General features: G+C 42.3%; 1 protein-coding gene across 1 annotated transcript in view; it reads left to right on the top strand.

The window, feature by feature from the left end:
- The first annotated feature begins 3689 nt into the window (after positions 1–3689).
- The window catches only part of LOC108702575 (junctophilin-2), a 33310-nt gene continuing 10184 nt past the window's right edge, over positions 3690–26815 (top strand). Inside the window, exons 1-2 of the mRNA XM_018238128.2 lie at positions 3690–4733; positions 12281–13061. Of these exons, the coding sequence (XP_018093617.1) occupies positions 4355–4733; positions 12281–13061 (1160 nt within the window). The 5' untranslated portion in view covers positions 3690–4354. The remainder of the gene's footprint in view (positions 4734–12280; positions 13062–26815) is intronic.

Here is a 26815-nt window from a genome sequence, read left to right as displayed (position 1 = left end):
GAGCTAATGGGGCCCAGTCTGAAGGCCAGTTAGGGGGAGATTTGGGGTGAGTGCTTATTTGTACCCTGGGTACCCCTGGAACTATAGCAGGGTGACACCCCAATGTTTCTATATATCTGTAACCTTGTTATGAGCTAAGGGGGTCCAGCCTGAAGGTCAGTTAGGGGGAGATTTGGGGTGAGTGTTTATTTGTACCCTGGGTACCCCTGGAACTATAGCAGGGTGACTGTTTTGGGGTGAGCTAGGGGGGCCCAGCCTGAAGGCCAGTTAGAGGGAGATTTGGGGTGAGTGCTTATTTGTACCCTGGGTACCCCTGGAACTATAATAGGGTGACTGTTACCCCAATGTTTCTATATATCTGTAACCTTGTTATGAGCTAAGGGGGCCCAGTCTGAAGGTCAGTTAGGGGGAGATTTGGGGTGAGTGGTTATTTGTGCCCTGGGTACCCCTGGAACTATAGCAGGGTGATGGCAAAAACACCATTTGTAGTTGAAAAGGAAAACCTGAGTGAGTTTAATATTTTCAGTTAAAATACTGTCGGAGCAAAGGCCATTCTGAGCCCAACTCATTAATATGAATCATCAAAAGCTCCACTGAAAACAATGGAATGTGAATTGTGCAAATGCTTTTAAAGAGCCGAGGTGGCAAGGGCAGAGTATTTGTGTAAAAGAAGTAACAGCTGTTTGTAGCCCAGCGAGTGGCCAATACTTGAGCAGCCGGTGATCTGGTGACACTGAGCCGAGAGCAGAATGCGGAACGTCACTGATTTCCCGGCAAGTCCAGAGCTGATTGTCAGCTGCACTGTTGTCTCTGGCTGTCGACAATGTTTTCCCAAGAGTCATTAACCAGACACCGTAACAGCACAGGGATCCGCTGGCATCTAGGCAGCCCTCCAGCCTTTCCATTACACACTTTTTAAAGGGACATCCCTGCAAAGGGAACCCTTTAATTAACCCACTGCAATGGCTTTTTCGGGCCTTGGAGTAATTAACCTGTCGACCATTGACCCAATAAACAGCGACTGTCTATGGCACCGCACAGAAGTAGGTTTGCACTATATACAGGTATGGGATCCATTACCCGGAAACCCATTATCCAGAAAGCTACGAATTGCGGAAAGGCCGTCTCCCATAGACTCCATTATAATCAAATAATCGAACATTTTTAAAATAATTTCCTTTTTCTGTGTAATAATAAAACAGTCGCTTGTACTTGATCCCAACTAAGATATAATTAATCCTTATTGGAAGCAAAACCAGCCTATTGGGTTTTATTTCATGTTTATATGATTTTCTAGTAGACTTAAGGTGTGAAGATCCAAATTATGGAAAGATCCGTTATCCGAGCATTCTGCACCTGGGTTGTAGTTACTAGTGATGGGTGAATTTATTCCCAGGCATGGATTCACGGCGAATTTCCGCACTGCGAATGTTTTCACGGAACTGCTGCGGAACTTCGCAGTGGAAAAAAACGACAAAAAAAATGATTCGGAAACCCATTGACGTGAATGCATTCGGACATTGACTTCAATGAGCTTCGCGAGTTTTTCGCAGTTTTTCGGCAAAACGGGACAAACTTTCCCATAACTAGTAGTGATGGGCGAATTTATACGGCAGGAGCGAATTCGCCGCAAATTTGTGTGTTTCGCTGCTGGCGAATGCCCATTGACTAATGCGCATCAAATGTTGCTGGCGTCGGAATTGTCGCTGGCGTCAATTTTGCGTAATTTTTTTTTAGGAGGTATAGGGGCCCCACGACGCCCTCATTCATATACAATTTCAACAACTATTGGTAAAACAAGTGAACCTCTAGACATTTTGGGGGCCTGAAAAATAATTTGCAGTGGGTCCCAGTAACCTCCCAACATTTTGGAAATGTAAAGACGAACAAAAATATGTCTGACCATGCCCATTTTATAGCCACACCCCCTAATTACCATGTCAATTTTACAAAATTTGGCAGGTTATAAAAGTTTGAACACATTGCTGTGGTTTTTATTACAGTTTTGCCAATGAAGGTAAATTGCCCTTTAATCTGTGAGTCTAAGTTCTCCCAAGAGACTTTCTTATCTTAAACTGTTACAAAAGTATCTGTTCTGGGCTCTCCGCCAAAAAGGCAGTTAAGTTAGAAATGTTGTATCTTTTTCTGGCTGTTTAGTGCAGGAGATCAAAGAGAAAGTCGGGACATTTCAGTAACAAACCCGGGACTACGAGTTGATCCGTGGAAATCGGGACTGTCCCGTGAAAATCGGGACAGTTGGGAGGTATGCAGTAATATCTAGTAACACCACTGACTACTTGCCTGCCCCACATGAATGGCTAAAGGCCAGCAGCACTCTAGTCATGGGGAGAAAACAGAAGACCTTCACCCTTGGTATGTCCACCGGGGGGCAAACATGCAATAGACTCCCTGCCCTGCCCTTTGAAAATGACCCCTCTTGTGTGCTGACTATCATACCCACCTCCCACCTGGCAAGCGCTACCCATTTATTGGGATTAAGAGCGTTGACAGGCGGATGGGGGAGACTATTAACCACCCCTATATGACAGCAGCGGACTAAATGCCCCATGAGCCAATAAACGGACACATTAGGGGGCAGATTTATCAAAGGTCGAGGTAAATTTCCGAATTAAAAAAAATCTAATTTCGAGCTATTTTTGTGTACCGCGACTAGGGAATAGTCCAAATTCGATTGGAATTCAAAAGTTCGAAATTTATCATTTACGGTTTTTTTAAAAAAATTCGACTTCGACCATTCGCCATCTAAAACATGCCGAATTGCTGTTTTAGCCTATGCGGGACCTTCTAGAGCCTACTTGGAGTCAATTGGTGGACTTTGAAAACTGTAAGTTTTTTTTGGGAAAAAAATCGAATTCGATCGAATGCGCTATTACTTTGATTCGTGCGATTTGAATTCGGCCAAATACAGACCTATTCGGTTGAAAACGGACCTATTCGGCCAAAAAAAAAAAAACTTCCACTTAATTTCGGTTGGTCTTTTTGAATTCGAATTTCGAAGTTTTTCAAATTCGAAATTCGACCCTTGATAAATATGCCCCTAAGGGTCGAACTGAAAATACGAATTTTTTATTTTTTTTATTTTTTATGGTCAAAACTGTCAAATTCGGCTTGGGAAATATTCAAACTCGACTTCGAATTAGATTTCCGAGATTTATCAAACTCTGGCCCTTTTTCGAATTCTAATTCGACTATTCTCCACCTAAAACCTGCCTGATTCATTCAAGTCAACGGGACCATTGACCAATACGAAGATGTTTGTAGCCTTCCTGACATTTTTTTTTTTTCGGAGAATCAAATTCGATAAAATTCGTCCGTGTTTTAGCTATTTACATTTTTTCTTTAATAACCTCCCAGTCGAATTTCGAGTATATTCGAATTTAAGGAAGTTTTAAAAAAAAAAAAACTCCCATGAATTCAAAATTCGACCTTTGATAAATGTAAAGAACGATTCCAATGGCGGAATCATTTTATATTTATATTGCAGTTTTCGGATCCCCCGATCAGCCACGAGCTCTATTTTAAGTCCCCTGTTCATTCCCAGTCTGTCCCTCCACTAGTTCAGAGGGATTTTTTTTTATAGCTGCTCTGAGAAGTAGCCTGGAGAGGAGTGTTTGGATTGGACTTTATTTTTGGAACAGCTGGGATCCGATAGCCTTGTTAGGTCTGTTTTAACATTCACACAGCTCCTGCCTTCACAGCCTCACTGGGGGACGGTTGTGTTCTGCTGGAGGGGGCAAAGAAAGGCTTCTTGTAGGGAAGGTTTTTATCCAAAATACCAGCATGGAACCATGAGAAGGAAAAGCAGAGTAATGCATGGAAGGGCCGCAGAGAAAATTAACCCCTCTTCTCTCTCTGATACAACGTAAACTAAAGAAGAAGAAGAAACCAAAACAGCCCAAACTCACTCTCTCCGGGATTCAGCTTTTTTTACTTTTTTCCTTCATGGGACATCTCTAAACCGTCCCCCAGGAATCCTTCATTAAATGATTTGCTTTTTTTTTCTTATTAAATCCAGAAAAAAATAATTACGAAAAAAAACAAACCCCACTGATGATGAAATTCTGAGGGTGTCACGCCAAACTCGTAACATTAATATATTTTTTTCCATGCCAAGTCATTTATGTGAAACATTGAGAGGTTTAAATATTTATTATAATTATATTCTCCCCTAATATATCACTGTTTTGGTTTTTTTTCTCCATTGAGCAGCAATTTTTTTTTTAACTCCCAGGGAAGGTGGAGTAAAGAGAAGAATTTTCATGTTCTAATTTATCTGAAAAAGAAAAAAAAAAAAAGAATAATTTGCCGCTTGTTTGAAGAAATTGGCGTTAGAATGAGTGGAGGGAGATTTGATTTCGACGATGGAGGAGCCTACTGCGGTGGGTGGGAAGGCGGCAAAGCCCACGGGCACGGGATCTGTACTGGTCCGAAAGGCCAAGGGGAATATTCTGGTTCCTGGAATTATGGCTTTGAGGTTGTTGGGATTTACACCTGGCCCAGCGGGAACATGTTTGAAGGATACTGGTCTCAAGGTAAAAGGCATGGACTGGGGATCGAAACCAAAGGACACTGGGTGTATAAAGGTGAATGGACTCATGGCTTCAAGGGACGGTATGGAGTAAGGCAGAGCATGAGCAGTGGAGCAAAGTATGAGGGGACGTGGAACAACGGCCTACAAGACGGATATGGGACGGAGACCTATGCTGATGGTGGTAAGGAGTTCCTCATGTACAATGAGAGGTTGTAGAACTGTCCTGCCATAATAACATGTTTAATAACTTCATTAAATGTAGTAGATCTATCATCTATCTATCCATCTATCTATCTATCTATCTATCTATCTATCTATCTATCTATCTATCTATCATCTATCCATCTATCTATCTATCTATCTATCTATCCATCTATCTATCTATCTATCTATCTATCTATCTATCTATCTATCTATCTATCTATCTATCTATCTATCTATCTATCCGTCTATCCGTCTATCCGTCTGTCTGTCTGTCTGTCTGTCTGTCTGGCTGTCTGTCTGTCTGTCTGTCTGTCTGTCTATCATATCTATCTATCTATCTATCTATCTATCTATCTATCTATCTATCTATCTATCTATCTATCTATCTCTCTCTCTCTCTCTCTCTCTCTCTCTCTCTCTCTCTCTCTCTCTCTCTCTCTCTCTCTCTCTCTCTCTATCTATCATCTATCTCTATCTATCTATCTATCTATCCTATCGGTCTGTCTGTCTATCTCTATCTATCTGTCTGTCTGTCTGTCTGTCTGTCCATCCATCCATCTCCAAGGGTTCCCACCTGGTCGGTAAAGCTGCTACATAATACCCCGTGCCCTTCAGTGTTCCCATGCTCAAATTCCCCACCGTTTCTGTTTATCTTTCCTTTAAAAACCCAATCATTTCCTGTGTATCCTTTCTCTAACTCTTCACCCACTTGCTGTGTACCCACCCCCATGTACCCCCATTTTTTTTAATCCCTGACTACCTGGTAGGGATGCACCAAATCCAGGATTCGGATCTGGATTCGGGCAGGATTTGGCCTTTTTCAGCAGCATTTGGATTCGGCTGATTCCTTCTGCCCGGCTGAACCGAATCCGAACCCTAACTTGCATATGCAAATTAGGGGCGGGAGGGAAAGTGCGTGTAACAAAACAAGGAAGAAATTTTTGCCCTTCCCACCCCCAATTTGCATATTCGCGAAGGATTCGGGGGTTCAGCTGAATCCAAAATAGTTGATTCAGTGCATCCCTACTATCTTGTCATGCGTTACTAGACCAAACTTTTCAATTTCATGAAATTACTGTTCCCTTTCATGCCTTTTATAGGCTTTTATTACTGATGACCATTTGCCCTATACTAACCACCTAGAGGTAAATCCATGCGTTCTCCACTTTTTGCTTTTAGAAAACCCTCCCTGATGTTGCTTGACTACAGCTTTCACCATACCTTAACCAGTGGGTGGTAAACTTTTTCAGTTCAAGCCCACTTGTACAAGATAGAGCCCTTGGCCAGGGCCAGCCTTGAAGTTCAAAGCTTTGACTAGGGTCCTCCTTGAAGGTTAATCCTTTGGTCTGGTTCCCCTTGGCTCAGGAAATGAATACAGATATAGGAGAATGCTCGTGTCAATCAGTCAAAAGTCATAGTTTTGAAAATATCTAGGACAACAAATAGATACAGTATTTACCCCAAATGCAGCCCTGATTTTTCTGTTATTGTTCTTGTTCCTATACCATGAACCAAAATGGCAGCTGAACAAGCACACTATGGCCACTTTATTTACTTCACAGCAAGCAACTTGTGGAAAACTGGTTGAAGGTGTAACAAGACACAGGATGGGTGGCAAATTATTGATGGCTTTAACACCCCAACATGTCATGGTGTGGTTGAGTATTAGCCTTGTTTGCTCTGCAGAGTGATGGGGAGAATATCCATTTGATCTCCTATATACGCCCAGAAAGCCCAGCTTGAAGGTCACTTAGGGTGATATTTGAAGTGATTTGTTGCCCAAGATATTCTTGAAACTAAGCCTGAATGACACCAATATTTTCCTATCATTGTGTTTATTTTAGGGGGCCCAAAAACAGGTTGGACCTTCAAGTGGCACTTGAACTGAAAAAAGTTTGATCCACCGATCTAGACGAATAAGTATGGTATTTCTAACGTACCAATTTATTCCTATACTCTGTTTAACGCTTTGACACTCTTTGGAGAAAAATATCCCATAAGTTACTGAACATTTAAAAATGTAAGCAATCCCTACTGAGAAAAGGGATCCCCACCTGGAATGGGAGTCAGGGAATGGGAGCTGGTATTTAACATTGCTCCACATTAGTGCTAGTTGTATTCAGCACAGGCCGAATTCTCTGGGTTATGTAAGAACTGGGACTGGTGCCCATGCCAAGGGACATGATTTAAGCCAGGGATCAGTCTATTACTTACTTGTTGCATACATGGCCAGTGTCAGGAGAGAGAGGCTGGTGTCCCCAGATTTAATACAATTTATGGATGTCTGAACTTTGGCCGTAACCCATCTGAGCTGTTAAAATGCTGCCCCAGCAAACAATGGACAGCTGCTTGTATACATGAATTGAATCAGACAAAAATGGTGGTTGGTTTTAGGTGGGGCAGAGAGGGCAGTGTGGGGGTTGTCACTCTTGTATTATGTTTTTAATGCTTGGAACAATTTATTAAGATAAGGCAAAAACATAGCAACAGTTTGTCAGCCAGAGGTGTTTATAGAGGGTTCAAGTGGGCACACCATGGCATAAGTAAGGCAAGATGATATCAACAGGGCAAGATGGTGTCAATAGGACTAGATGATACCAAGAGGACAAGATGGTTTCAGTAGTACAAGATAGTATCAGTAGGAGAGATGTTATCAGTAGGATAAGATGATATCAAGAGGACAAGATAGTGTCAGTAGGACAAGATGGCGTCAGTAGGACAAGATGGCATCAACAGGAAAGATGGTGTCAGTAGGACAAGATGGTGTCATTAAGACAAGATGGTGTCAGTAGGACAAGATGGTGTCAGTAGGACAAGATGGTGTCAGTAGGACAAGATAGTGTCAGTAGGACAAGATGGTGTCAGTAGGACAAGATGGTGTCATTAAGACAAGATGGTGTCAGTAGGACAAGATGGTGTCATTAAGACAAGATGGTGTCAGTAGGACAAGATGGTGTCAGTAGGACAAGATGGTGTCATTAAGACAAGATGGTGTCAGTAGGACAAGATGGTGTCAGTAGGACAGGATGGTGTCAGTAGGAGAGATGATGTCAGTTGGATAAGATGATACCAAGAGGACAAAATAGTGTCAGTAGGACAAGATGGAATCAACAGGAAAGATAGTGTCAGTAGGACAAGATGATACCAAGAGGACAAGATAGTGTCAGTAGGACAAGATGGTGTCAGCAGGACAAGATGGTGTCTGTAGGACAAGATGGTGTCATTAAGACAAGATGGTGTCAGTAGGACAAGATAGTGTCAGTAGGACAGGATGGTGTCAGTAGGAGAGATGATGTCAGTTGGATAAGATGATACCAAGAGAACAAAATAGTGTCAGAAGGACAAGATGGCATCAACTGGAAAGATAGTGTCAGTAGGACAAGATGATACCAAGAGGACAAGATAGTGTCAGTAGGACAAGATGGCATCTACAGGACATGATGGTGTCAGAAGATCCAGATGGCATCAGCAACAATTTATATCAGTTTTGCTCAACCTGCTTTCTACCTTGTCCTGCTACCGCTTTAACCCTTTCATTGGCTGCTTATGGCAGGGCATTATGGTCCTTCCTTTGACTGACAGTTTTCCATACACACAGGCAGCTGCCCTTCTAATGCACAACAAACTGGGTTAAAGGCAGGATAATGGTGCCCTGTACACCCTTCTGGTAATACCCGTCCTCCTGCCTCTTTTGTTTGGATTGTGCTCCTGACCCCCTGTAGGCACCCACCCTTGGCAACACGGTTGTAACATTGGTCAAAGGAGACCCAGCTGCTTCTGGAATACACATGACTGACTAGTGGGCAATTTTAACATAGCTGTGAATAACAGATCATCTTCCCTAAGTTTTTATAGGGAGAGGGGGTCCTAAAAAAACTGCAATTTAAATTCTAGCCAATATTTCCATAGCTTTTACATAGGGAAATAATAAACGTCAGACCAATAAAATGTTATATTTTTTATTATTCTCGTCACACTTGTACAGCCAAGCAGCTTCTCCTTTTGCTGCAAGCAACATATTTGGAATATAAATTCAGAGTCTGCCAGGCATAGCAACAAGTGGTGTTGCCATAGCAAATTCACGGACATAAAAATGAACTTTAATCTTTGCAGTCAGTCAACACAGATATCAAATCACAAGCGGCTTATTCACGCTATCAATTCGCCGGAAATCTGCCGTTTCAGCAGAAAAGCAGTTTCCATTTCCAATGCCATAACGTTTATTGGGCTCGGTTTTACAGTAAGGGACAGAGGAGGACGGAGTGTCTGGAGACAGGGTTTCGACTGTTTATTCTAATTTTTCACTTTAAAGAGATACTGTCATGGGAAAAACATTGTTTTTCAAAATTAATTAGTTAATAGTGCTGATCCAGCAGAATTCTGCACTGAAATACATTTTTCAAAAGAGCAAACAAATTTTTTTATATTCAATTTTGAAATCTGACATGGGGCTAGACATTTTGTCAATTTCCCAGCTGCCCCTGGTCATGTGACAAGAGCCAGCACTTTAGGAGAGAAATGCTTTCTGGCAGGCTGCTGTTTTTCCTTCTCAATGTAACTGAATGTGTCTCAGTGGGACATGGGTTTTTACTATTAAGTGTTGTTCTTAGATCTACCAGGCAGCTGTTATCTTGTGTTAGAGACCTGTTATTTGGTTACCTTCCCATTGTTCCTTTGTTTGGCTGCTTGTGGGGAAAAGGGAGGGGGGTGATATCACTCCAACTTGCAGTACAGCAGTAAAGAATGATCGAAGTTTATCAGAGCACAAGTCACATGACTTGGGGCAGCTGGAAAACTGACAATATGTCTAGCCCCATGTCAGATTTCAAAATTGAATATAAAAAAAATCTGTTTGCTCTTTTGAGAAATGAATTTCAGTGCAGAATTCTGCTGGAGCAGCACTATTAACTGATTGATTTTGAAAAAAACATTTTTTCCCATGACAGTATCCCTTTAATGTAACTTTCTATGGTTGCCCGGAACATACACGGCTTGGAACAAATGCTGTTGGATCTCAATAGGTTTCAAAGCTCGGGCCTAGAATGGAACTTTTTAGTAAATGAATGTTCTTTTTTCTACATTTTCTACATTTTCTACATTCGCTTCCAGAACACAAAAGAACCCCCCCCCCCCGAAAAAAACTTGTTTTGAAATAAAAGTATGGTTCCTTTATAAATAAAGGGACTATTTGATTTAATGAGGACATTGACTATTGAAAGCAGGTTTTCCAACACAAGAAGCTTCCTAAGACATAAGAGTGCAATGCAGCGGGTGAGGAGAAATACGATGCAGCTCCAATTTGGATAAAAAAAGTCAATGGAAAACCCCTTCTCGCTCTAACTTAAGGAAACGCTCCTCAATTAAGCCGAATTCAGCTGTTTTAGCCATCATTCTAAATTGAGAAAGCCAGTTGGACGACTGTTGAAACGTCTTCAAGAAAAACACGTCCAGTTGATTTGACTTATTTCTACAGATATACCATGACCTGGACGAATGACAATCTTCACAAACCTTTTAGCCAATAATTTTGAGGTTTAAAGTACAACAAACTAATTCCATGGTAGTACCAATTTCTTAGGCAACCCGTTGACTTATATTTTACCCAAAGCAAGAGAGAGACGGCCCGGGTACTTTTCTTCTAGGTGCTACACCAATATCTTGGCTTGGCATGCACATAGTAGAGTATATTTTCCACCTTAACTATACTGCAAATGCGCTGGACCATAATGTCTATGAAAATGAAATAAATTAATTTGCTGGTGGGCGGGGTACATAACAAATTGGCACCTCCAACATTAATTTTCTTTGTCCTTTAATTCACAAAAAAATGCATTTCGGTTGAGGATACACCACTGTTATTTCCAGATTGGGGGAAAAAAGCCCAGTATCAGTCCTAAATTTCCATTAATATGGAATACCATCAAGGCTGAAGCTCAACAGCCATCTTTTATAAGACTGCCAGGGCAGTAGACTCATTAGATTCCCAACTACAGACCTGGATGGTTCATGTAATTTTAGAAGTGATTCTGGACCAAAATTTCCCCCCAAATTCCTTCAATACAAACAAGGATAGCGTTTCCTCAACCAAAAAGTTAGATTCCCAACTATAGACCAGGCTATTCCATGCACGTGGACATTTTAGAAATGATTCGGAACCTCTTCCCCAAACTTGCTTCTGCCTTGCATACAAATGCAATATTGAGATATGAGATAAATATTACAATAAATACCGTATCTAAATAAATCTTTTGAATTGTCTGGACTTTGCAGAGGCCTTCAGATGAATCAGGTCAGGACATGGTTAGGTTGGGTTAAGGGTTTGATAATTCTGATTTAATATGATGCAACTGTTCCAAAAATTACATATAATCTAAGGCAGCGGAAAGACTTTAAAGAGTATTTAGTCTGAAATCCATCATCCCTGTCCTATTGTCCAAGTCTGTTGAGTAGGCATGGTGCCAGGTGCTACACTCAGAAGACTCAGAGCTGGCACAGTGACTAGGGAAAAAGGGGACTTTTCTCAAGACTTTTCAGTTCTTTGCTAACAGGAATATTTCAGATGCTTTAAGAACAGAAATATTTAAATTATTTAATAGGGGGAATCCCAAATTTCCAGTGTAGGGTTCATTTCCTGTGAGGACTAAGGTAATTTTTATGCATTTCACTAGGGTGTTTGCTCAGATACATACCTTTTATGTTAGTGCATGAAAACATATTTTTTTCTTTTTTTTTTGGAACATTGAAAGAGAGATTTGTTGGTTCTGAATCTGATACAAGGAAGATGTATTCCACTACAGGGTAATTATATCTGCTGAGGTTTTTCCACTTTAGACTTGATTAAAGATAATTATTTTTGGAACCCCCTCTCCACACGCAAACATGGTATTTGAAACTGCTGAAAATATCCCAAGCAAGATGGCTTAATGAACCTTAATACAGAGACACATTTCATACATATTTTGTTGCTGTTCCTATTCTGTTCTAAGTTTTAAGTTCTTAGAATTCCAGGGCTTGAATTAGCCACATGGGTTGGCCTGGCACTGGTTCTATTCTAATGCTCCAAGTGGGAAAGGTGCTTCCCACTTCAAAGGGTGCAACATGGTGGGAAAGGTAGGCCTCTTTAACATTAATGGCTATTTTAATGAAAGGCTGTTCGTGATTGGCCTCCAAGATGGACACCAAAAAAATGGTGTGCATCAAGCCTGAAAAACAATGCCTGGCAAACCAAGCCGACACCAACTCATACATTCACACTAAACCAGTGGCATAACTAGATGTTAATGAGCCAGAGTAAATTCAATTTAGGGTCCCTAAACAGTGGTAAATTGACCTATTCTATATTCTAAGATTTATGGAAATTGCTCATTATTTAGGACCCCATTGGGCCATCTACACTCGGGTCCTCCCTGCAACCACAGGGTCTGCTTCTGTTGTAGTTACTCTTCTGCACTAAATAGAAGTAGTTGTGCATGCATAAATACTGTATATATATTTTTAAATCTGTATTCATTTTGTACTTTTTAGGAACATACCAGGGACAATTCACAAATGGCATGCGACATGGATGTGGTGTTCGACAGAGTGTTCCCTATGGAATGGCAGCAGTGGTTCGATCACCTTTGCGCACCTCCTTGACATCTCTACGTAGCGAGCACAGCAATGGGGCACTAGTACAACATGACAACATATCTGTTTCTCCAGATCATATTGTAGCTCCCACCATCAATCGAGGGGGCTTTGCACTCTCCCTCTATGCTGACACTGAATCTGTCAAGGGCCAGAAGAAGGGCCTTTTCCGAAGAGGATCACTATTGGGTAAGCTTAAAAAATCAGATTCAAAGACTTCTCTTTCCTCTCAGAGGAGCAAGCTGAGCTTCTTGAAAAGTGAAAGTGGGGTGAGTTCAGCTGCAAGTGATGCCAACTCTACCGTGAGCTTTGGGGATGGCACTGAATCAGAAGAGTTTCCACCAGTTGAGTCAGATATTGATGCAACCACCACTGAAGTCTACATGGGAGAGTGGAAGAACGACAAACGATCTGGCTTTGGAGTGAGTGAAAGATCCAGCGGGCTGAAGTATGAAGGTGAATGGCTGGACAACCTAAGGCATGGCTACGGTTGTACCACGTTTCCAGATGGAAAGAAAGAGGAAGGGAAGTACAGGAACAATCTTTTCATAAAAGGAATGAAAAAGCGGGTAATACCTCTGAAGAGTGCGAAGGTCAGGCAGAAGGTTGATAGCTCCATTGAAGGAGCGTTGAGGGCAGCTGCAATTGCCAGGCAAAAAGCAGAAATTGCAGCTTCCAGGTAAGATCTCTCTATCTTAGTTGCTCTGATACTGTAATGATTGGTTCTCAGGATTTACGTTACTAATCTGCAGTCTGTAGCATAGCTTGGAACCCAAAGGCCATGTTAAAGGTGTTTTCCCATGCTTATAGCATCAGAGAGCTTGCAGGTATGGTGTTCCTAAGTTGTTCCAGCATGACTATGCCAGCATCTGCCATAGGAAGAGTGCCTGCTGTACTCTTGAATGGTTAGCAATGTGAACCATGGGGTGTTTTCACTGCAATGGTTCTCCTTGAAAGCCTCATGGAGAGCACCATCATTTCTAACAATATGGCAGCTTCCCTCCATGAGCATGAATTCAAATACACAGAAATATTCCTTACGGATGGGTATCATTAAGGGTCTATTGGGTGCCTAGATATGCCCTTAACTCACTCATCACAAGTCTTTCCCCCTGATGTTTGATTGCTGGCAGGCCAGGGCTGATTTAATGGTAAACATCAAAGGGCATTGACTGAAAAGGCCTCTGTACTTTACTTTCTGTGCAAGGGAAAGTAAATGGAGAATACTTGTGCATGTAAATATATTCAAGACATGGTAAACTAATTGTTAACTTCCATAACATTGCCCTAAGGAGTCTTAGTAATGGTTCATATATATTTGTATATTACATAACAACTTTGCATCTGGGCAGTGGTTTCATATGAAATGAGCTGGTAACAATATAGTCTATATTTAATCTCCAAATACTTTCCAAGCACATTTCCCAAAGTGCAAGGATATGAAGGTATAGCATTACCAAGTGGAAAAAATAGTTCCACCAAAGACGATCTATCGAGCTGAAATGTGGCACAACAGGGCAAAAGGGGCCAGTATAGGGGGCAAGACAGAGAACTCATGGGTTACTTATCTGTGTTCTGCTAAACCTGCTTGAATAAGCAAGTGTCATTCAAGTCAAAGGCAGCTCCAAGGGAGGGCAGAGTTGACAGTTGGAATTGACGATTGCTGGACACAGCAGCACACAGATTGGGTATCACAGACAGAACCATTGCTCCAAATTTAGCCCCAGCTTGTGTCACTCTAGTTCTCCGTTACTTAGTATCAAGGTGCTCAGTGGCAGATTTATTTTCCTTAATTGAACAGGGGTTTAGGGAGTAGTTAGCTAGGATCAACATTTGGGCAGGATTGCAATTTTTTTTTTGCCCTCAGGGTCGGGGAGGAGAAATATCTTTGAAGATGACGTACAGGTCGGCAATAGCTTATTTTTCATTCTTCATTTTTATTCATCTAATGGAAAGATTAAGAGTTGGGTATAATAAGTATAGGCGAGTATAATAAATTGACCCTTGATGGATCTCATGAGCTTCCACGAATGTCTTACAGATCCCGCTGTCACTTTCAGTTGGATTTTGATTTTTCACACAATTTGGCAAACTTAATCTTGACTAGAGCTGCTACTTTGATTTCATCCTGATTTTAGGGGTCCAAAGATATTCCATTCAATCTCATGATTTCTGAAACTTGCTGTTTACCATTTCTGTGTTTGATTGTCTGAGCTTAGAGCCATGGGTCTGCCATTCTGAATGATGTATGGATAGAAAGTAATGATGCGCTGGTCAACAACCAGGTCAATAAGATCCGTTTAATCCCAGAGAAGGTAGGAACTGCCAAGTTATTCTTGGAGTATGGAGGTACTAAGCTGAAATCTTGGAACTGTGCCTAGGATCTCAATACCTTGCTCAAGTACAGCCTGTACCTCCCAGTGGTCCTTATTTAGATAGGACTGGGGGTGAGGCTTGCAAAACCTTGGTCTATGAGAACTTCTCATGCTAAGCAAGTCTAATGGAACAGGCTGCTTCTGAAAATGCCAACTTAGCTGGTTTTAAAAGGTGAAAGACAGAATGGAGCTGTCAAGTGGGAGTTTAAATGACTCATAAACAAGTCACCCAAGAAGTTTCGAGGTGAGAGGGTTGAGCCAGATGCAATAATTAGACAGGAACGTTGGGTCAGCAGAAGGTTTCTGGAAGATGGATGGAGTTACAACAGGGTGGGACTATTTGAAGATAATTGCAGAAGGAGCATGTCCAGATCTTTGTTGGTGAATTCCATGCACCATTTAGTGGTGTAGAAATGTGACTCCTAGTCTAGAGCTCATTTCTAGGGGAGCTCATCAGAGGAGAAAGGTTGCTACATTTGTTCTATGTGGACTTGAGTCACAACTCTGCAAAGGAAGGTGGATTTCTCATGTAGGTTCCACCCCAGTGTTGCCAAGATGGCTGTGAGCAACCTCTAAAGACTTAATTCCTTTTTGATATCACTAGTGTTAAAACTGCCCTTATGACATTAGATCAGTGATCCCCAGTCAGTGGCTCATGAGCAACATGCTGCTCACCAACCCCTTGGACATCTTTTCCAGTGGCCTCAAAGCAGGGCCTATTTTTCGAAGTCCTGGTTTGGATGCAAATTTGGGTTATATAAAAAAAACAGCTGTACCAACAAACAGAGCTTCATAGAGGCTTCCAGTCCATATGGCTACCAACTAACCAGTCACAGCCCTTATTTGGCACCCCCAGAAATAGTTTTCATGCTTGTGTTGCTCCTCAACCACTTTTACATTGGATTATGGCTCATGGGTAAAAAAGGTTTGGGATCCCCACTTTAGACCATAACATATCAACTAGGCTTTTTTGCATGTGATGACAGGTTGGAACTAATGGGCATGTTTTGGGATATGTGACCAAATGGCTTCAAACCAATCTATCCATATGAATGACCATACAATTTGGTCATGCATGTGGATCAGGGAAGGAACTAGGGTGGGCAGCATAGGCATGTGTGCCTTGGACGCAATTTGGTAGGGGGTGCAACTACAAAAAATATGTTTTTCGTATGGTTCCCTTGCATTACCACTGCTCATAGCATTTGGGAGGGAGGGGTTGTGGAGAGCAGGTGAGAGGTGGCAAATGAGTAGGCATGGATTGTAGGTAGACTGTGGCAGTGGAGATGGTGGGGGGATGATGGATTAGCAATGGGTGGCCTTGGGCATCTGTACCTCCTGGCCAGGATCTGATATAGATGGACTAGGAGTCTAGGATGATTATGTAGCCAAATAACGTTAATTGCAAAAAATAATCTGCAAGTACATTTACTTAATACGCCTTTATAGAACCTAAGGAAAGCCCTGCAAGAGGAATCTTATTGGATTTTTAATCTATAGAATAATTCAAAGACAAAAAGACAGTAATTGAATTTGACACCCCCATCATGATTTAAGGGTAGGGCAGTAAGTGCATTTGCCCCGGGACCCCAATATGAAAGGGGCCCCTTGGGTGTAAAATTGTAGCAAAAAAGGCAAATTACAATAAATATCTTTTACTATAATGCTCAGGTATATACAGTCTGTGGGCCTGTTGTAGAACTTTAACCTGAGACCAAAGAGGAGTTCCAAGGGCATCACAGTAAGTACGTGGTACACCTTGGCCCTAAATACAGATATAAGTTCACGCTGTACAAATCATGAGCACATGTACTGTATTTGAACTATGCGATTTGGCATTTGTGAGTCTGTTGCACTCGGAGACCTTAGAATGCTGGGGTGTGTCAAGATCTGGGCAGAGAAATGAGCTGGTAACTCCTGCCCAGTCCTAATATTCCAGCTCTCAGAAGCGACCAATCAGGGTGAAGCCGGAAAGGCATTTAACACTTTGGAGGATCAACCTACTTTTACTCTTTTACGCTTTTCCCAGTGTTAAATGACCTGACAGCTGAATTTTGTGTACCAAAACCAGCAATCCAATTCAGTTTATGATGAGGAAATAAAGTGTATAAGAATCAATGTCTATTTTTGATTCGCCTATAGAACTGTCTAATGTAAGTATTATTGTTTTTTGGGTTTTTTTCTGTTATTAGCCATAGCTTCTCTAATGGTAGTCTTGGCTCAGTTCATAGAAATTACTTGCCTCAACTGTCTTTCTCTTTCTATCAGGCTGGCCAAAAGCATGGCTATCACTTACCCTCTGCCTCCTATTTTGTTATAAATATAGGAAGAAAAGTGGCCCAGCAGCCCCAAGCACTGCACAAGCATGATCTCCTAGAACCACGATAGAAAGAGAATCTTACCAGGTCAAGAGCTTTCCCTTGTACTAAGCACAATTCAGCAGGAACAGCCCCTAAGTTTGCTCATAGTCTGTACAGAGAGATCCCATAAATCTATGGCTGCATAGGTATTCCTCTGTACTAAGCACAATTCAGCATGAACAGCCCCCTAAGTTTGCTCATAGTCTGTACAGAGAGATCCCATAAAACTATGGCAGCATAGGTATCCCCTGTACTAAGCACAATTCAGCAGGAACAGTCCCCTAAGTTTGCTCATAGTCTGTACAGAGAGATCCCATAAAACTATGGCAGCATAGGTATTCCCCTGTACTAAGCACAATTCAGCAGGAACAGTCCCTAAATTTGCTCATAGTCTGTACAGAGAGATCCCATAAAACTATGGCAGCATAGGTATTCCCCTGTACTAAGCACAATTCAGCAGGAACAGTCCCTAAGTTTGCTCATAGTCTGTACAGAGAGATCCCATAAAACTATGGCAGCATAGGTATTCCCCTGTACTAAGCACAATTCAGCAGGAACAGTCCCCTAAGTTTGCTCATAGTCTGTACAGAGAGATCCCATAAAACTATGGCAGCATGGATATTCCCCTGTACTAAGCACAATTCAGCAGGAACAGTCCCTAAGTTTGCTCATAGTCTGTACAGAGAGATCCCATAAAACTATGGCAGCATAGGTATTCCCCTGTACTAAGCACAATTCAGCAGGAACAGTCCCCTAAGTTTACTCATAGTCTGTACAGAGAGATCCCATAAAACTATGGCAGCATAGGTATTCCCCTGTACTAAGCACAATTCAGCAGGAACAGTCCCCTAAGTTTGCTCATACTCTGTACAGAGAGATCCCATAAAACTATGGCAGCATAGGTATTCCCCTGTACTAAGCACAATTCAGCAGGAACAGTCCCAGTTCTTTGCAATGCAGAGAGGTATGGCAGGCATACATGTCCCCCTATACTTCGCACTTGATATTGTAGTTTTATAAAGGGCAATATAACACCCGTGAGAATCCAAGGGAAGCAGAGGAATGTTATCAGGTGCAAGGCGTTCTGGATACTTATTCCGGCGCATCACTCAGCTCCCCCAATCCCATCTTCCCTTATCTACTGTCTTGGCTCCTTGACTCAGGCATGAGGGGGGTGTATGATAAATACCTTCCCTGCCATTTCTGGACATTCCGTATGTCCCTGTCGCTGAGTGATACAAAGGAGGCAATTTAAACGATGCTATTTAAGGCCCGACGGGCAGCTGACGGTGTCTGTTCCTCGCATGCGACAGCCTCACACTAATAATGAGATTTTATTATTAAAAAGAAAATTATGTGAATATTAAATACTTCTCCTTCTTGTTTTCCCCCCCTTGCTTAATATCTGCATTGACTGATGGTTCTGACTGTCGAAACAATGCAGCAGAATCCAGCTTTCAATTCCCACAATGCCTTGCTTCCAGCTTTCAATTCCCACAATGCCTTGCTTCCGTGCTGGCTGCTGCTGCATTGTTCAGTCCTCAGCAACGTCCAGTCCCCACACAACCTAAATTACACTTTGGGATACAGATGCCTTTAAAAATGGCTGCAGCAATTACAAATTGGCAAATGGTAATGGCATCATAGACATGGGTCTAGTTTCCCATAGCCACCAATCATGTTTGCTTTCGTACTGACACAGGGGCTGACTGAGGGGCCCGGGGCCCACCTGGGCTGCTGTCTAAGGGGACACCCTCCCCTACCACAAAGCCCCCACTGGACCCCCGCCGCAACCCCCTTTCAGCCCAGCAACCACACCCACTCCGCATGCAATGAAGCCTTTTGCAGCGACCAGGGCCGCAGAGGTGGGTCGGGGGCCGCAGGGCCCATGAGAGCCGGGGCCCACAGAATTTTTTCCTGGTGTCCCACCGGCCCAGTCCAACCTTGTACCCACAACTACAGATGCACCGAATCCACTATCTTGCATTCGGCCGAACCCCTGAATCCTTTGCAAAAGATGCGTCCGAATACCGAACCAATCAAAATGCATAGGCAAATTAGGGGTCGGAAGGGGAAAAAACATTTTTCACTTCCTTGTTTGAGACAAAAAGTCACGTGATTTCCCTCCCCTCCCCTAATTTGCATATGCAAATTACAATTCGGTTAAGGCCTGAATCCGAATCCTGCTGAAAAAGGCCGAATCCTGTCCGAATCCTGAACTGAATCCTGGATTCCTACCCACAACCTGTAAATTCTACCAGATGAATGGTTGCTATGGGTAACTAGACTTAGATATACTCATAAGGGGGTGAATGTAATATAAAGGGGGGTTGTGGAGCGCTAGGGTGGGGGATACCAGTTTGGTCAAGGACAAACCCATTGCCTTTTCATGTGTTCCTGGTGCCGTGTAGAAAATTAAGAACTGGTATCACAGATATGCGGGTTACATCAGGAGGGTAGGGGGGGCAGTGGGGTTATGTATAACTCAGGGCCTGACTATGGAAAAATTCTATTATTGCTACTAAAGTAAAGGTGCTGCGGGGCTGAATTTGGGGAAAGGGTGGCACTAAACAACAAAGCAAGGTAAGGCAAAAGTTAGGGCTCCCATATTTACTTGGGGGGTTCATAACTTGAAAGGTAAATGAAAATGGAGGCGGCGTCTCTAAACCAAGGGGAAGGGGGTCTCTACACTCCAATAGATACAGAACTGCTAATCCCAGCATCTCCTGCCAGCAAAGTTCTACAAGGCTTGCACTGCCTATACCTGCTGAATAAGGTGTGGGATGTTGCTCTACCCAAGGATCCTTTCCTTTAATCTGGAGCTCAGGATCAGAGCAGCAAACTGGCGGCCTCAGCTGTCACATTCTCCCGCAGCCTCTGATAAACCGTTGCTCTGCATTTCCATATTTAGTCAGGGAATAGGTGCTGACTGCAGAACGTTCTGTACGTCACTTATATCCCAGTGCAGCTTCCCAGGAGAAGCCAAGCCCAGCACATGTAATGTAGATTGGAAGTGCTAAGCATGGAGGGACATAGGGAACTTGGCCGGAGGTTGAGCCTGGCATGAAAGTGATATCAAGGGAGATTCAGTCTCAGACAGTCTCTGTTATTTCAGGAGATGTCAGTTTCAGTGTGCCACATGGGCTCTCCTTAAAGGGATACTGTCATGGGAAAAAAAAAAATTCAAAATGCATCAGTTAATAGTGCTACTCCAGCAGAATTCTGCACTGAAATCCATTTCTCAAAAGAGCAAACAGATTTTTTTATATTCAATTTTGAAATCTGACATGGGGCTAGACATTTTGTCAATTTCCCAGCTGCCCCTGGTCATGTGACTTGTGCCTGCACTTTAGGAGAGAAATGCTTTCTGGCAGGCTGCTTTTTTTCCTTCTCAATGTAACTGAATGTGTCTCAGTGGGACATGGGTTTTTACCATTGAGTGTTGTTCTTAGATCTACCAGGCAGCTGTTATCTTGTGTTAGGGAGCTGCTATCTGGTTACCTTCCCATTGTTCTTTTGTTTGGCTGCTGGGGGGGGGGAGGGAGGGGGTGATATCACTCCAACTTGCAGTACAGCAGTAAAGAGTGATTGAAGTTTATCAGAGCACAAGTCACATGACTTGGGACAGCTGGGAAATTGACAATATGTCTAGCCCCATGTCAGATTTCAAAATTGAATATAAAAAAATCTGTTTGTTCTTTTGAGAAATGGATTTCAGTGCAGAATTCTGCTGGAGCAGCACTATTAACTGATTCATTTTGGGGGAAAAAATTTACAGTATCCCTTTAAAGATATAGAGAGGGATATTCTGAGACAATTTGCAGTTGGTTTTCATTTTTTATTATTTGTGGTTTTTGAGTTATTTAGCTTTTTATTCAGCAGCCCTCCAGTTTGCAATTTCAGCCATTTGGTTGCTAGGGTCCAAATTATCCTAACAACGGGGCACTGATTTAACTGGAGACTGGAATATGAATAGGAGAGGACCTGAATAGAAAGATGAGTAATAAAAAAAATACATTTGTAACTTTACAGAGCATTTGTTTTTAGATTGGGGTCCGTGACCCTCCATTTGAAAGCCGGAAAGAATCAGAAGAAAAAGGCATATCATTAAAAAAACTATGAAAGATAAACAAAAATAGTTTTTTAATAAACCTGACCCATCTGTTTTCTACTAAAATAACCAAACAGAGGGTCTTTAAGGCATTGGTCCTGGGAAAAGTTTTCTCTCTGACCCACCCATCCCAGTCATCAGGGTCCCAGACATATTTCACAATGTGTTTGCTCGTGTGAAGTAGAAAGCGATATTCTTAGACAATTTGCAATTGGTCTCTGTTGTTCCCTGGAATCTCGTGCCATTGCCCTAACGCTCATTTATAAACGAAACCGTCCTCTCCGTAGAACCGTAGGTATGGGATCTGTGATCCAGAATGCCCGAGACCTGGGATTTTCAGGAGAAGGGGTCTTTCTGTAATTTGGATCACCATACTTTTAAGTCTACTATATAAAAAAAAAATTTGAATTGTTTTGCCTCCAGTAAACGAATAGGGATATCATGGGATCTAGTACAAGGCATTCTATTATTATTACAGAGAAGAAGGAAATAAAAAAAGGGAGACAGCCTTCTAGTAATTCAGAGATTTCTGGATGAAGGGTTCCCTGATAAAGGATTCCATAATGCTTAAAGGGCATGTAAAGGCAAAAAAATTAAATCCCATTCTTACTTTCTTTAATGAAAAAGAAACCTATCTCCAATAATTTTTAATTAACCTGACTGTATGGAGTGAAATTCTCCCTTCATTTACTGCTGTGGATAGGAATTGTCAGACGGTCCCTAACTGCTCTGCAGGGAAACAATCATACTTATGTACAGCAGGGGGAGCCCCCGCCTTACTTCCCAGCCATGCAGAACTCAAGCAGCTTTGTTTGTTTCCCTGTAGAGCAGTAGGTAACTGTGTAGAGATTTGTATTGAATTTTATTTTTGCCTTTACATCCCCTTTACTGTTTCCAACTCCAGCTGCAGGGACAAAGATCATGGAGCCAGATTTAAACAGATAAACTGGGATTCTATTTGGAGGATTATTTTGCTGCAGCCACTGGTTCTGCAGAGTTGGAGAAAGTTTGTATTAAACAATACAAAAACTATAAAATCCACATTAGATTACATGACAACACAGGACCCAGTGCAGTCTGTATATTCTGATTATTAATCAGTCTTGCTGTATCGGCTTCTGGCAGATATTATTTGACTTGTGCTGTTTTGATCATTTATGACGATCCCTATGCAGCCCAGACCACACTGAGCATGTGCACAGTCTTGGTCTTGCAAAGATGTATAACAAAGTTACAAGATGTGACCCCCTGTGGCCAACTTTGAAAGCATAAATCATTTGTTTGATTAGACTTGTGGTACAGTAAGTTCATGTTTATGTTTAGTATACAAAATACAGCATTTCTAGCCTTATTCTATTTTAGACTTTACTTCCCCTTTAACCTTAAACAAGGCTCACTATAAATGGGTATGTTCCAGAGAGGGAGGGTGTTACTGTATGGAGCCCCCTGGTGCAAAAGTCAGGCACCCCCTAGTGTACAAATGTGTATCTGTACATAAATGCTTTGTAGGAAATACAAGTCTGCTGGTAGTAATACTCTTACTATAATGTTGATCCAGGGACTTGATCCCATTGCTATTTTGGGGGGGGATTCCTTTGCCCTTGACTTCCTCTGGCTGGATTTGGTACATGTGACACAGGATCAAGGTCTCCATCACCCATAACCAATCCACCAATCATGTATTTGTTTTCTGTTTTATAAATGCACTAGATCACTAACTGCCAACTGCTGACTGGCAGCTGCAGGGGTCATGCATACAACTGGCCTGTACAACTGTCCTGCCTGGGCCCACACATGTGGCTCAGTCTTTTATCTCTCATAGAGGAAGCTCTAACACTTTAGTCCCATGCCAAACTGTCAGTTCCCAGTGGTAGCTACTTTTTGCCTGGCCAGTTGCGTGAGAATCCAGCCCAGGAATTTCCATGGGAATTAGAAGCATCTGCTTACACTATCCAGTCTGGTTTACACTATCCATTGTTTCTAAGGTGAGAGCAACAAAACCATCTCATATAGTTTTATATAATCTAGGGAATGCACCGAATCTATTATTTTGGATTCGGCCGAACTCCCAAATACTTCGCTAAAGATTCGCCCAAATACCAAACCAAATCCGAATCCTAATTTGCATATGCCCTGCGTATGCAAATTAGGATTTGGATTTGGTTTAGTCATCAGAAGTATCCAGCCGAATCCAAATCCTGCTAAAAAAAGGCTGAATCCCGACCCGAATCCTGGATTTGGTGCATCCCTAATATAATCATTCGGCTCTTAAAGAACCCCAAGTGATCATATTGGATACTGTAGTTCCATATGGGTAATGAAGCGGTATCCAAACTGCAACTAGATTTATTCCTGACCACTAGAGAGCGCCGTTGGGCCGTTTATAAACACGATTATGAACATTAGTCTGTAGCATTATATAATGTGGTTAATGCTTCCAAGCACAATGTCTACTTTGTTGGTTATTCTCGGAGGGGCCCTGCACTTGGTGTCTTATATTTGATATAATATTTCATTAAAATAACTGTTAATTGGGGGTTTGCTGAGCAGATTAGAGGCCAGGATGGAGCAGGTGGTGTTACTACTGTAGAGGGTGCAGAGGTTGAAGTAGAATTTTCAGGAAGAAAAATAATTTTTAGGGCCCACTAAAATTTAAGAATTAGAATTGCTGCTTATGGTCCCCAGAAGCCAGAACCCAGATATCTGGTGGGCTAGTCAGGCCTAGATTTACAAACTAGGCACCCCTAGGCTGGCTCTGTTCTTCACCCCCCTTCTCGTCTGCGTCCCCCTCCCTGTCCCCGTCCCCGTCAGTGTCCCCATCTCCTCCCCCAAATGTGCGCACCGTTAAAGGAAACGATACCCCCAAAATGAATATTTATAGGGATGCACCAAATCCAGGATTTGGTTTGGGATTTGGCCTTTTTAAGTAGGATTCGTATTTGGCCGAATCTTTCTGCCCGGCCGAACAGGATTCGGGTGTTCGGCCTAATCCAAAATAGTGGATTCGGTGCATCCCTAAATATTTAAGCAATAGAGAGTTTATATCATATTAGGTGATCTATTAAAGAATCTTAACAAACTGGTATATAGTAAATATAGAAATGAATGGAGAGTAGTGGAATTTCATTCTAGCGGACTATGGCAATCGTTAACTTCACTCTTTGATAAATATACCACAATGGCGGAGCTAGCAGGGGTGCAGGGCCCGCCCACTAGCACTTTGCAAGCCAGCGTATCCGCCATGAAGATTTCTTCCGGAGGGTGGGGGGTCCGCCTGCACCCAGGCCCGACACCACTTAGTTACGTTACCTACTGGGCACTAAAGGGTTAGGAGCAAGTGTGGAAGAGGTAACGGGTGCTAAAAGTTTTTGAGTTATTTAACCTTTTGTCCAGCAGTTCTCCAATTTGGAATTTCAGCAGCCAACTGGTTGTTAGGGTCCAACATACCCTAGCAACCAAGCAGACCTACAAATGAGAAACTGGAATACGGATAGGAGAGAGCAGAATAGAAAGATAAGTAATAAAATGTAAAAAATGCCGGGGTCAGTGACCCATCCCTCCCATTTGAAACGTGGAAAGAGTCATAAGAAAAGGCAAACAATTCAATAACTATGACTAGTAGAAAATGAAGACCAGATGGAACGTTGCTCTGAACGGCTCATGCTATAACAGACTAAAAGTTAACTGAAAAATGAACCACCCCTTTAACAATCTGAAAGAAGGGAAAATTAAACAAAGAACAATTAACAATAAAACTGAAATCTCTTCTCTATGGGAACACTTTCCCTAATACACTGGTTCATCTTGATCGAATAGATTCCTTTTTTAATTCAGCAGTTTGCAATTTCCGCAATCTGGTTGCTAGGGTCCAAACGACCCTAGCAACCATGCACTGATTTGAATAAGAGACTGGAATATGAATAACAATACATATGTAGCCTTATAGAGCATTTTCTTTTTAGATGGGGTCAGCGACCCCTCCATTTGAAAGCTGGAAAGAGTCTTCAGAAGAAGGCAAATAATTCAAAATCTACAAAAATAGAAAAAAAAATGAAGGCCAATTGAAAAGTTGCTTAGAATTAGCCATTCTATAACATACTAAAAGTTCATAACAGCCCAAGAGGGTTATTTAAGGATGAGGCTACGGTTTCAGTATTTCAGGAATGTCACTAGTCAACATGAAGTCCAGCAACAGCCCCGAGGCACCTAAATATTTCAGCCGAAACTCGATGCTCTCACCTCAGCAGATTTCTGCATTGTCCTTCAGTCAGTTCTGTCCATCTGGAAGGCTGAGCGACAGCTGCTGATATTTCCATAGTCGCTCAAATGGCTGCATTTTACTGCCCTCGTTAAATTTAAAAGGACTGCACTAACTTGAGTGTGTGCGGCACCGTCTCTATACGTATACGTCACTTTATACAGGGACAGAAGCGATACCCAATTATTCTGGAGGCTGTTCTATGTCTTATAGCAGAAAGTCGTTTTACAGACGCTGTGGAAGCAAAAGCTTTTAAAAGGGAAAAGGATTCATTTCTTGCTTTAACTGCCAATCTTCCTATCTGACAATGCACTCTCAATAAAGAATCTACATCTAAATTAATTATCCCTTGGATATGTACACAGGGGCGCTGAAGTGGGAAATCCAGGCCTGGTCTGGTGAGGGTCCTCTTAGCTCAAATCTCTCCCTAACTGGCCTTCAGACTGGACCCCCTTAGCTCATAACAAGGTTACAGATATATAGAAACATTGGGGTAACAGTCACCCTGCTATAGTTCCAGGGGTACCCAGGGCACAAATAAGCACTCACCCCAAATCTCCCCCTAACTGGCCCTCAGACTGGGCCCCCTTAACTCATAACAAGGTTACAGATATATAGAAACATTGGGGTGTCACCCTGCTATAGTTCCAGGGGTACCCAGGGTACAAATAAACACTCACCCCAAATCTCCCCTTAACTGGCCTTCAGACTGGGCCCCCTTAGCTCATAACAAGGTTACAGATATATAGAAACATTGGGGTAACAGTCATCCTGCTATAGTTCCAGGGGTACCCAGGGCACAAATAAACACTCACCCCAAATCTCCCCCTAACTGACCTTCAGGCTGGGCCCCCTTAGCTCATAACAAGGTTACAGATATATAGAAACATTGGGGTGTCATCCTGCTATAGTTCCAGGGGTACCCAGGGTACAAATAAACACTCACCCCAAATCTCCCCTTAACTGGCCTTCAGACTGGGCCCCTTAGCTCATAACAAGGTTACAGATATATAGAAACATTGGGGTAACAGTCACCCTGCTATAGTTCCAGGGGTACCCAGGGTACAAATAAACACTCACTCCAAATCTCACCCTAACTGGCCTTCAGGCTGGGCCCCCTTAGCTCATAACAAGGTTACAGATATATAGAAACATTGGGGTAACAGTCACCCTGCTATAGTTCCAGGGGTACCCAGGGAACAAATAAGCCCTCACCCCAAATCTCCCCCTAACTGGCCTTCAGACTGGGCCCCCTTAGCTCATAACAAGGTTACAGATATATAGAAACATTGGGGTAACAGTCACACTACTAAAGTTACACCCCAACAT

Source organism: Xenopus laevis, chromosome 9_10S (genome assembly GCF_017654675.1).
Source record: "Xenopus laevis strain J_2021 chromosome 9_10S, Xenopus_laevis_v10.1, whole genome shotgun sequence".
Lineage (NCBI taxonomy): Eukaryota > Metazoa > Chordata > Amphibia > Anura > Pipidae > Xenopus > Xenopus laevis.
The sequence above is the reverse complement of the archived record's forward strand: the minus strand, read 5'-3'. Positions and strand labels throughout refer to the sequence as shown.